Below are 12,411 nucleotides of genomic sequence, written 5' to 3' on the forward strand. Positions count from 1 at the left end.
GTCTACCCCTGCCTTGTTCAGGCCTTCATTATCTTTTAACTGGACAGTTGCAATGGCCTTCTTCTAACTTGTCTCCCTGCCCACAGTCTTGCCTCCAGCAAATCCATCCTCCAATCCTGATGCCAGAATGATTTGAAATGCAAATACGATCTTGCCACTCCCCTTCTTAAAACCCACCAGCCACAGTGCTTCTGTAACCACAGTGTAGCCTCTGGCGTGGGCTGAAAGTAAGTTGGTACTACTCCTACTACTATTGCTACTAGTAGTATACTGTTACTACTAATGAACACTAATAATAGCAGCTAACATTAACTGAGCATTTTCTGTTATACCTTTAAATGATTTATCTTTTTAAAATAAATCAGAACCAATTGTAAGTTTATAGCTCTCATTTGCTTGGGATGAAGGAGAAAGGCAGAGTTCCAGGCAGGGAGCACCATAGAAATATTCATAAACATAATTGATATTATATACTCCAGTGAGCAACCATGCTGATTTAGCCTTCAGAGTTAAACGGGTGGTGGGCCAGCAGGTGGTATGGTGGTTAAAGTGCTGGATCTCACATGACTGACTCCACGGTTCAAGTCCTGGACCCCAGTGGCTTGAAAAATATGCTGGGTGCATGTGAATGCATTCCCCAAATCCCAAGGGAGAATGGAAGAGTAGGGATTGTGGTGTGGCCATCCCCCCGGGGATGATTTCTCACTATCCCTCTCTCTGTCTCTCTCTTGCAAGAAAGAACACATGTCCTATGGCAAAAATCTAAAAATAATAAAAATAATAAAAACAAATCAAAGAGTTACTGCAGTTCTTATGAATGAAGATTTGCTTTCATTCCTTTAAAAAAATCAAATAAGAGCATCATTCAGATCTTAAATGTGTCGATGATGTATGTCCCACGTTTGAATGTTCCCAGGTTCCTGGGAATCCATAAAGGAGGGAGAAGGACTACTGGCCCCAGGGTCAAGTCCAGGCTTCCTGGCCTGGCTTATTGGTCTCTGCCCCCCTCTGCCTCCTCCTGCCACCCTAATCCTCACACTTTTCACTGTAGTTCAACCAAATTGTATGTAATGCTAACTATCGCTCACCCTCACCGAGGTCTCCCATGTGCCAGGCACTGGGCTAAGTGGTACGGTACATGCCAGTATCTTCTGTAAGCCTCACAGCAACCCTCCAAAAGTGAGTCTCGCTGTCTCCTTTTTATAGAGGAGCAAAGCAAGGCCCTTAGAGGTGGAGTTTCCTGAACTGGCCTGGCTAGAGTGCTCAGGTGGGTAGCAGTGCCCCTTACCCCTCCAGGCACAGGTTCTTGTGCACGCACTGCTCACTTTGCTCACGCCTATACTCCCTTCTGCTGAGTAGTGCCCAGTTGTCCTCCGGACTCAATTCTGACGGGTCTCCTGGGGAAGCCTTCATGGACTCTCCTGTCTCTGCTCCCAGGCTGGGCCCACTTCCACCTGACCCCATGAGCTGCCCTGGGCCTCAGTGGCCACCCACATGGCACAGGCTAAAATCCACATGTTTGGTCCATGTGCTATGCGAGGCAGGGTCGGGTCTCGTGTATCTTTGAAGGCCCGGCATATAGCACAGTGTCTGGGATATAACAGGCCTCTGTTGAGTGTTTGTTTAGTTGACTAGACTGAATTCCAGGCGCTGAACCTTGAGGTGATTGTCCATCTGACCAGTTTTCCCTGTCTTCACCTTCTCTAGGCACAAAGCCAGGCTATTTGATCTCTGGAGAAGGATCCTTTCCCTTCCTGCACCCTTTGGCTTCTGGTGGAAACTGCTGTCTGATCAGCCTCCTTGCCCACACGCTCTGGACATCTGTGCTGTCTCTGATCCCCTCTCTCATCCACACCAGCAGGCTGGACCCACAGCTGCCCTTCTGAACCAGCTTACTCAGCTTCCCCTTAGCTCTTTCTGCTAAATGTTTATATATTTTTTTCTGTCCAAAGCAGTTTAAAAAAAATTATTTCTCTCTCTTCCCTTGGTCTACCCAATCAACAGCTATAATTGGGCCTTTCTCCTTAGAAATGTACAATCTACTATTTAATGGAATGATCCCATTTTGCCTGGGGAAGTCCCTCTGCCTTCCCTTAAAACACTAAACATCCTCTGAGCCGCCGGAGTCTCCATGTGTCTGGGTCAGCCTGCTCTGCAGCAGGGCTCCATGCACAGCCCAAAGCACCCTCAGCCACCCGCCTCGCCAGCTGCCCTGCATCCCATGGCCCTGCCTGCCCTCACTTCCCAGTGTCCTCTGCTTCTGGCAGCTTTGGGACCCCCATCCCTGGCTTCTCCTCCATGCTGTATGGAATGAAGATTGCGAATCTGGCCTACGTCACCAAGACTCGGGTCAGGTTCTTCAGATTCGACCAATGGGCCGACGTGCGGCTCCCAGAAAAGAGAGTGAAGCCGAGGTCAGATATCAGCAAACAACATAAGTCACTGCTAGCCAAGATCTTTTATGACAGGTGTGTGTGTGTGAGTGCATTGTGTGTGTGTGTGCAGTGTGTGTGTGTGTGTAAGGGGGCAAGGCATGGAGGAAGGGCCATGACTGGCTGAGGAAGGAGTGGGTGGTCTCAGGTTGGGTTTGGGGGAAAGGCCTTCTAGGAATGGGAGGAAGACGGTCTGGGGGAGGAGGTGGGGTTCCTGTGCAGAGCTGGCTCTTCATGAGACTTTGCGGCCTACACCTTTCCCCAGGGCAACCCCCAGTCCAGCCCTCCAGCCCCAACCCCGCTTGACTCCCACTCTCCCCAGGGCTGAGTATCTTCAAGGGAAACATGGGGTGGACGTGGAAGTCCAGGGGCCCCATGAAGCCCAAGATGGGCAGCTCCTTATTCACCTGGATTTGAACCACAAAGAGGTGCTGACCCTGAGGCTTCGGAATGGAGGAACCCAGCCTGTCACCCTCATTTGCCTCTTTTCGTTCTGCCGGACATCCCAATTTGCCTTCTATGGTGGAGATCAGGAGCTGCCTTGCCAGCTGGGCCCTGGTGAGTGGGTTTCCAAAGGAAGGAGCCTCTGGGAGATGGGGGCTTTGAGAAGCATGCTATTGCTGTCCACTGGGCCCCTGCTGTGGGGCAGGGTGGGTCAGCCTGGGGGAGTGCCCAGCATATGGATGCTGGTAAAGGGCTCCACCCCACCCCCATTCACTCTGCCATCCTCCTTCCAGGTGCATGCTATGAGCTCCATGTCCACTGTCAGACCAGCTTTGTGGGCTACTTCCCAGCCACGGTGCTGTGGGAGCTGCTGGGACCTGGGGAGGCGAGCTCAAAAAAAGCCAACACTTTCTACATTGCCCGCTTCTTGGCTGCCGTCACCCACAGCCCCCTGGCTGCACAGCTGAAGCCTGTGGCTCCCTTCACGCGGACCCGGGTCACTGCAAGTCGTGTCACAACCAATCGGATAGAGGAAGGAGAGAGACCTGACTGGTAACTCCCCCCCACCCCCAATCCATTCTGGGCATATCCTGGCAATGACGCTGTGGCCCTTGGGAAGAGCACAGAGCTGGGAGCCAGAGCCCCTTTCCTAACTGCTCCAGGCTTAGGGGCAGCCATGTGAGCAGGCGAGCGACCTTGGACAAAGCCTATGCCCACCTTTCAGCAGTACTTCTGCATGCTCCTCAGAGGGGTTTTCGCAGAGCCTGTGTATGTGAGGGGTTTCTGTACTTGTGACAGCTTTTCTTGTCCCGCTCCTGCAGGGCCAAGGGCTACGACTTGGAGCTAAGTATGGCATTAGGGACATACTACCCACCCTCCCGCCTCAGGCAGCTGCTCCCCAAACTCCTTCGGGGAGGTATCTTCACTGCCCCAAAGGAGATTGCTGAGATCAAGTAAGTAACCTTCCCTCTTCTCCCCACACTCTTCCCTGCTCTCTGTGTCTTGCTTCTGGCTTCTTCCCTTTGCCTGGACTCCGCTCACCTCTGGCCTCTGTCCTCAGCCTCCCAGACTCTCTTCATTCCTTCCCTTACTGAGCACACACTGTGTGTAAGGCACTGTTCCAGGTGAACCAGTACATCAGGACCTTGCCCATTCTAGTGGGGGACAGTGAATGCTTATCTTGCAATTGCTTGCTTTTTCTCTTTATTGCCAGAGGGCAAATGCACTCACTACAGAGAGAGAGAGAGAGAGAGGGAGAGAGGGAGGAAGTTCCCACCCTACCCAGTGGAGCATGGTCACACCCCAATCTTTTTTTTTTTTTTTCCCATTTCTACATCCCTTCAGGATTTTGGACTCGCATGCACATGCACCTGGTGTGGGATCTGCCACACTGTGCACAGCTCAACCACTACACCACAGGGTTACCCTAATAAGATCAAGGTATTTTTAAAAATTTGAGTGGGCCAGCCCCATAGCACAGTGGTTAAGCACTGTGCATGGGAAACCAGACCTCACATGGCTGGCTGCAGTTCAAATTCTGGCTCTAGTAGCTTGAAAATCATGCCAGGCATGTGTGCATGCGTGCTCAAAATCCTGACAGGATGGAGGAAGGGAGACTGTGGCATAAGCACAACCCATCAGAGGGAGCTTTCTCTCTTGTGCTGTTTCTTTGGTGGGTGCACACACACTCTGGGGAAAAGAAAATTATTTTATTTCATACAGAGACAAGTGTTGTAATGAATTAAACTAACACTAAACTAAAACTAAAGCGGGTAAGGGGGTGGGTCTGTACTGTTCTACAGAGGGCACTCAGTCCTGGCCTCTTTGAGGAGGTGACATTTGAACAGAGAACGACATTTTAATGAGGTGAAGGGTGGGTCTGGGAGGACCTGGGGGGAGAATGTTCTGGCCATAAGACCCACAGTGCAAATGCCAAGTGAGGTCTGAGGCGGGGGCAGGGGCATCCTAGGAAGCAAGAGCAAGGACTCCCTTCTCTGAGGCCTTTGACCCCCATCTACATCGCTGTCCTTCGAGTGTGTGCTTCTTCCTAATGCTTTCAGTTCCAGAGCCTCAGATGGGAACGGGTGGGTGGATGCTCCTGGGCTTGGAGTTTCCTGACCTGCTCTGTATCTGTCCCCTCCTGTGCTCCCTGCACCATCACTGCCAGGGCCCAGCTGGAGACACCCCTCAAGTCAAGGAACTACGAGGTGAAACTCCGGCTGCTACTGCACTTGGAGGAGCTGCAGATGGAGCATGACATCCAGCAGTATGACCTGGAGTCCGTGCCCATGATGGGAGACCCTGCCGACCAGAACCCCCAGCTGCTCACACTGGAGGTCAGGGCTCCAATCGGGTGCAGGGAGGGCAGGCTCAAGGCTACAGGCCAAACACTATTTGTGACAGGGCAAACAAGAAGAGGTTCTTGCTCCACAAGGCTCAAGGAAGTTTGTGCTCAGAAAGAGCTGTCAGAGCCTGGTAGTGGGGAAAATCTGGAGTTTTATCCAGGCTTTGCTACTACCAGCTGTGTGACCCTATGCAAATGCCTTGCTTTCTCTGAACCTTAGTTCCCTCATCTGGAAAGCACAGAGCTGGATGGATCATTCTTAGAGCACTTTTTAGCTCTTATATTTTGAATGTGTACACATCAGCCCAGAATTACATGAGGATGGATTTCTGCACCCAAGTGCAGGTGGGAATGGAGAGGGTGAGGGTGACTGTATTTCAGGAGGAGAGTTTAGCAAGATTTAAAGGAGAATAGGAATTGAGCTGGCTACAAGGGCAGCTGGTGTTCTGGGAGCTGGCTGCCAGGTCCTGGAGTCATGCACTGGAGGCTCTGGATTCCTGGGTGCAGCATCTCTGAGCAGCGTGGGAAGATTTGCTGTTTTCCTCTTGACACTTGTGCTGTTGGCTGGGAGAAGGTTGAGGGCCCCAGGGACAGCTATGTAAGGCCTTGAGTCTTGGTTTGGAAGGCCCAAATCTATCCTTATCCTTCAGAGTTTTAGAGAGCCTGAGCGTTGGGCCCTCCTCTGGTCTTCCCTGAATAGATGCTTGTGTTCACACCTCGTAGGTTCCCGGGGTGACCGAGAGCCGCCCTTCAGTGCTACGTGGTGACCACCTGTTTGCCACCTTGACCTCTGAGATACACCAGGAGAACCCTGTCACCTACAAGGGCTTTGTGCACAAGGTGGAGCTGGACCGTGTCAAGCTGAGCTTCTCCCCGAGGTATGTGCCAGGGGAATCCTAAGCTGCCAGAGGATCTCTAGGCTTCTTCCTGAGGCCAAGGGAGGGAAGGGTATTCTTGCTGACACAGGCAGGACCCAGACACAGGAATGGGTGAAGTATTGTCACAGGAACCTTGAGATACCTCAGCGACTTCCTTCCTCTTTACATGGAAGCCTCAGAAAAAGGAGGAGCAGTAGCTGGGGAGTTCTGGCCAGTCACTGCTCACCTCCTACCTCTAACTGGAACTCTCTGCCTCCTCCCGCCCAAAGCCTCCTGAGCCGTTTTGTAGATGGGATGACCTTCAAAGTGAACTTCACGTTCAACCGGCAGCCCCTGCGGGTCCAGCACCGTGCCCTGGAGCTCACAGGGCGCTGGCCACTGTGGCCCATGCTCTTCCCCGTGGCATCCCATGATGTTCCGCTGCTGCCACCAGATACAAAGTTCAAGTGAGTCTGGGGCTACTTGGGAGTATAGGTGTAAAGGGTGGAGTCGGGAGGCCTCTAGGACACTGCATGGCTTCAAGTTCCTATTCCCGGCCCCTCTGCCAGGCTGTATGACCGGAGTCTGGAGTCCAACCCAGAGCAGCTGCAGGCCATGAAGCACATCGTTACAGGCACCACCCGCCCAGCCCCCTACATCATCTTTGGGCCTCCGGGCACCGGCAAGACCGTCACCTTAGTGGAGGCCATTAAGCAGGTGGGGCCTGTGCACTGGCACTGCTGGTACAAGCAGTTGTCCCCAGATTCTGGTTCCCTCCAGCTCCCTGAATGCTCCTGTTCAGAGAATGACCAACAAAAGGGGAGGTAGGGGGGCCAGCAGATGGCGTAATGGTTACATCACTGGGCTCCGAAGGTAGTCAAACACAGGAGTCCCAGATCCAGTGACTTAAAACTCGTGCGTGTGTATGCGCATATGCGCATGTGCCCAAGATCCCAAGAGGACAGTGGAGAAGAAGGGATTACAGCATAGCCATCCCCCCACCCAGGGGTTTTCTCGAGGGGAGTTTCTAGCTTTCTGTCTCCAGTGAACACACACACCTGATAGGGAAGAAAAAAAACTTAAAAAGGTGGGGGAAGGTAAGGGGCCAGTCCTGTAGCCTAGAGGGTTTAGGGAGCTGGATCCCACATAACTGACTGCAGTCCAAATCCAGGCCCCAGGGGCTTGAAACCCACACCTAGCACATGTGCTTGCATTCCCCAAATTCTAGCAGGATGGAGAACTGGAAGGGAAGGAATCGCGGTGTGACTATGCCACATTGGGAGGTTCTCTGTCTCTCTCTCTCTGGCGAGTGCCACACTCTTTAAGGATTAAACAGGACAGGGTGGGGAGAGGCAGGGAGATGAACGTGCCTGTTGAGTGCTATTGTGCAGGTTGGGCACTGCATGGGGTTTTTTTTCTGAGGTTTTTGCTATAGGGCACTCATCAGAAAGACAGAGAGATAGAAAGGGAGAAATCACCCCCCAGGGGAGACGGCCACACCGCAATCCCGTCTCCATTCTCCTCTCAGGATCCTGGTCACCCATGCACACGTGCCCGGCTTGACTTTAAGTCCCGGATTCGGGACTTAAACCGTGGTCGACCACATGGGAGTTCAGCGACAGCCATTACGCTAACTACTGGTCCCAAGGCACTGCATGGCTTTTAAAGTCAGTCCTCCCGTTTCAGTCATCATAGAGCTGGTTTATGAACAAGCAAGCAATGCACTCATTGTCAGTCTTGCCACACCACTCTTGTCAGTCTTGCCACACCACTATCCTCCCCACTGCCTCCCAGCGAGCCAGAGTCAGAGATGTGCCTAGCATATTCAAGTTTACCTGGGCCTTGGCCCCAGGCCTCCTGTGTGATTTCCAGCATCGTATAGCGGCCCTCTATCCCCTGGGCTGCTGCAGCTGGACCAGGCTTGGGTATTTCCTGCAGGAGTGTCTGGCATTGAAGTGCTTTTAGACAGGCAGAGGCCTAGGGGCAGAACCATGGGAGGCAGATGCCACGCTGTCCAGCCTGGATCACGGCTTGTCTCAGGAAGCTGCTTCCCACTGTGCTTTTCTGCATCTCAGGTGGTGAAGCACCTGCCCAAAGCCCACATCCTGGCCTGCGCTCCATCCAACTCAGGGGCTGACCTCCTTTGTCAGCGTCTCCGGGTCCACCTGCCCAGCTCCATCTACCGCCTCCTGGCCCATAGCAGAGACATCCGCATGGTGCCTGAGGACATCAAGGTACCTGGGGAGGTGCTGAGGACCAAGGGATGGCAATGCCAGGGAGGCTCTCAGGGCACACACTGGAGCTGGAAAACTTGAAGACCTGGATTCAGACACTGGCTGTGTTACTCTGAGTAGGTCAGAACCCCTCTCTGGCCTTCAGTTTCTCTATGAAGTGAAGGAGGTGGATAAAGGTGGTTGGGGGCCCAGGAACCAGGCTGAGGGTGAGAACAGAGGCCAAACTGATTCCTCCTGTCTCTTCACACTCAACAGTCCTGCTGCAACTGGGATGCGAAGAAGGGGGAGTACGTGTATCCTGCCAAGAAGAAGTTGCAGGAATATCGTGTTTTAATTACCACGCTCATCACTGCCGGCAGGTGGGGACTGTGTTACGTGTGTGTCTCTTAATTGCGAGTAAAGGGGCAGGAGGCTAGGGAGATGGGAAAGAACACTTCCTGGTTGGCGAGGTGAAGGGCTAGCTTGCAGTGAGCGTTCAGGTATGGGAGTTGGATGCCCGGGTGTGACTCCTGCCTGACCTTACACTACCCAGGCTGGTCTCGGCACAATTTCCCATTGATCACTTCACACACATCTTCATCGATGAGGCTGGCCACTCCTTGGAGTCTGAGAGTCTGGTGGCCATAGCAGGTGAGGGGCTCAGGGTGGGCTGCAGGTGTACCCTGCCCGGAGTCTCAGAAGTCCCACCACTTACCTTTTTCCCCATGCCCTCTTCCTCTCAGGGCTGATGGAAGTCATGAAAACAGGCAATCCAGCAGGGCAGCTAGTGCTGGCCGGAGACCCTAAGCAGCTGGGACCTGTGCTGCGTTCCCCACTGACCCAGAAACATGGGCTGGGGTTCTCCCTGCTGGAGCGGCTGCTCACCCACAACAACCTGTACAAGAAGGGCCCTGAGGGCTATGACCCCAAGTACATAACCAAGCTGCTACGCAACTACAGGTATTCCTGCCTCTCGCCACCCCTGCGTCCCACCACCTCTGCCACCTCACCCCCCTGCGGCCTGGCTGGAGGCCTGGCCTTACAGTCCTGTTGCTCACAATTCTCATGATGCAGAAAGACTGAACTGGGAGGTAGGAAGGCTCCATTCTGCCCATCGCTGCTGCTCGTCTTAGCATGTGTTTTCTCTCTGGACCCGTTGGCTTGTCTGTGTGTTGGGGTCAGTGGTTCCTAGGCATCCAGACGCATCTGCTACAGGTCCCAGGTGAAATTTCCAGACAAGCCAAGCAAAAATGAAAAGTGTGAGAATATAGTTTTTCATAAATCTATTTGCATTTAAGAGCTATATACTTCCTTTAGTAAATGAGCTTAGACATCTAAAATTCTTAGGTGAGTTCCGGGTTGTCCCTGAGTGCTCAGTAAACATAAGCTACTGTGCCTTATGTTTTTCAATTGAACATGGGTTTATCAATTAACACTAAAATAGGGGATCATTTATTTTTGTCCTGTCCTTTGGCAAAACCGAAACCGGGGAATGGGTCCTTGTTTTCTGAGTGCATGTGTGGTAGGGTGATGGGGGTTGGAGAGGTGGCGTCCTGACCCTCCTATAGCGTACAGAGTAGCTGAACCCAAGGTGCACACCCTGCCTAGCTTTTTAGAGTGGGCCGGATACTGAAGCCTGCCTCCCACATGGCCTCAGCCTGCCAGCAACAGCGTCCAGCTTATGCTGACTTTCTTGGGTCTTGTTTTTATTTCAGGGGACGGGTCGGTGCTACCCCTGAACTAGGTGCTCTCTGGAGCCACATTTGGTTCTGATTTCTGTGGTTCCCAGTGCCTGATAGCAACACTGCAGGTTGTGTCTGCAGCCCTGGGAGCCGGAGGAGTGTGTATGGGCGCACAGCAGATAAACGGGGTTCCCCCTAGGGTCCGCAGGAGCAGGACAGAAGGTATATGGCCCTTGGTCTTGCTCTTCCTCCTCTCGCCTCCCAGATCTCATCCCACCATCCTAGACGTTCCGAACCGGCTTTATTACGAAAGGGAGCTGCAGGCCTGTGCTGATGTGGTAGATCGAGAGCGCTTCTGCCGCTGGGAGGGTCTGCCTCAGCAGGTGAGGCTGGATAGGGCAGGCGGGGCTCCCACCCCCTCACTCGACTCCTCCTACTGGAGGTACAGGTAGGAGGAGCTCTGCGTGGACGCCATGGGCCCCTCCCACTGCTGCCTTGGCCTGGGTCCCTTATTTCCTGGATGGGTTTGGGGTGGGAAGGAAGGGAAGCAGGGAGGTCCCGCTAAGGGCTTCCCTTGACCCCACATCCAGGACTTTCCCATCATCTTTCACGGCGTAATGGGCAAGGATGAGCGTGAGGGAAACAGCCCATCCTTCTTCAACCCTGAAGAGGCTGCCACAGTGATTTCTTACCTGAAGCTGCTCCTGGCCCCCTCCTCCAAGAAGGGCAAAGTGCGCCTGAGCCCCCGAAACGTGGGCGTCATCTCCCCATACCGGAAACAGGTCAGGCCCTTAGTTCCCAACAGTGGTGGGACCACCCCCATCCCCATGGGACCACCTTAACAGCCTGACCACTAGGCAGAGGTTTCAGAGCTCAGGCCCCTGCGGGCTCCCTATCTTAGAAGAGGGGCAAGGCCAGCTTCCACTGCTGTCTCTGTCCCTAGCCCCCTGGCCACCTGCCTGGCTCCCTCTTGCTCTGGAGGAATGGCATGAAAGACACCTGTCCCTCCTTCCAGGTGGAAAAAATCCGTTACTGCATCACCAGACTTGACAGGGAGCTCCGAGGACTAGATGACATCAAGGACTTGAAGGTGACACACTGTTCACTCATGCTCCCTGCCTTCTGTGTACCCCTCACATCTCACTTCAAGACCTCCTCAAGCTCCTGCTTATGCTCTGGTTCAGCCCATGTCCCTGTCCCACTCCCACTGCCTTGTGACGGAACTGCGGCTCTCCCCAGCCTCTCCCCCGTGGAAATCCCACAGGAGGCCTGTAGCAAGCACCCACACCACTCTTAGGATTCCTGGGATCCTGCAGGTTTGAGGCCTCTGCCCTAAGGATGAAGTCCAAACTCCACTGCCTCCTTGGCCTGGCCTGTGATACGAATTGTCTGTCACCTCAACCCCTAGCCCCACCCTCTGTGGCTTGACTCTAAAGTGGTGCTTGTCAACACTGACTGCAGATAAAAATCACCTGGAGAGCTTTTAAAGCTGCCTGCTTTGGTCCCTGCCCAAGCAATTAACACCCCAGGGGCAGAGCCAAGGCACTGGTATTTTTTTTACAGCTCTTCAGGTGACTCCACCATGCATTCAGGACTGAAAGCACTGCCAAGATTAAGAAGCCTCACCTTTGGGAATTCTTTGTTTTTTTTTTTTTCTTTAAAGAATTTTTTTCATTGTCTTTATTTATTTATTTTTGAAGTTGACCAGAGAGAGACAGAGAAGGAAAGAGAAAGCAAGCTGCCAGGTCTGAGACTCGAACCACAGTCAGCCAGCCACGTGGGAATCCAGCCATCTTAACCACCATGCCACATGCTGGCCCCTCACATTTGTTCGGGAATTCTGATCAGGAGGTCCGGGTTATGACCCCAGAGTTGTATATTCTTAACAAGCACTTAGTGATTATCTTCAAGAAAGTTTGGAAAACTGCTGGAGTTACTGAGTTCTTTGCAGTGTTGTTTTCCTTGCTGAGAACACTGGCACCCTTGGGGCTTTAGCTTTCTGAGTTTTTCCTGGCTCTTGTCTCTACACTCACTGTGCTGAGCTCCAGTTCACCAGTGACTTCTCTGCCCTCTGGAGCTCCAGCTCTCTGGGGCAGTCCCTGTGCTTCCCAGTTGGCCTCAGGCCCTGCCTGTCCCTCCCCTCCAGGTGGGCTCTGTGGAAGAATTCCAAGGCCAAGAACGCAGCGTCATCCTCATCTCTACTGTTCGAAGCAGCCAGAGCTTTGTGAAGCTGGACCTGGACTTTAACCTTGGTTTCCTTAAGAACCCAAAGGTCTGAGGGCTGCTGGAGGCCAAGAATTTTTCCTTCCTTGGGGCCCTTCCAGCCCCTGATGCCACCATTTCTTCCTTCCAGAGGTTCAACGTGGCTGTGACCCGGGCCAAGGCTCTCCTCATCGTGGTGGGCAACCCCCTTCTCCTGGGCCATGACTCCGACTGGAA

At 53.2% G+C, this 12,411-nt stretch overlaps 1 protein-coding gene across 1 annotated transcript in view; it reads left to right on the forward strand.

Moving 5' to 3' along the window:
* MOV10 (Mov10 RNA helicase) overlaps positions 1-12,411 on the forward strand; it is a gene marked incomplete in the record, with an annotated part of 30,231 nt that overhangs the window by 17,336 nt on the left and 484 nt on the right. The window contains 17 exon segments of the mRNA XM_006149604.3: positions 2,268-2,468; positions 2,755-2,990; positions 3,170-3,428; positions 3,698-3,829; positions 5,044-5,212; positions 5,944-6,098; positions 6,368-6,544; positions 6,647-6,794; positions 8,153-8,311; positions 8,567-8,670; positions 8,844-8,941; positions 9,034-9,250; positions 10,238-10,355; positions 10,563-10,754; positions 10,988-11,062; positions 12,119-12,244; positions 12,326-12,411. Of these exon segments, the coding sequence (XP_006149666.2) occupies positions 2,268-2,468; positions 2,755-2,990; positions 3,170-3,428; positions 3,698-3,829; positions 5,044-5,212; positions 5,944-6,098; positions 6,368-6,544; positions 6,647-6,794; positions 8,153-8,311; positions 8,567-8,670; positions 8,844-8,941; positions 9,034-9,250; positions 10,238-10,355; positions 10,563-10,754; positions 10,988-11,062; positions 12,119-12,244; positions 12,326-12,411 (2,652 nt within the window).

Source organism: Tupaia chinensis, unplaced genomic scaffold, assembly GCF_000334495.1.
Source record: "Tupaia chinensis unplaced genomic scaffold, TupChi_1.0 Scaffold000270_2, whole genome shotgun sequence".
Lineage (NCBI taxonomy): Eukaryota > Metazoa > Chordata > Mammalia > Scandentia > Tupaiidae > Tupaia > Tupaia belangeri.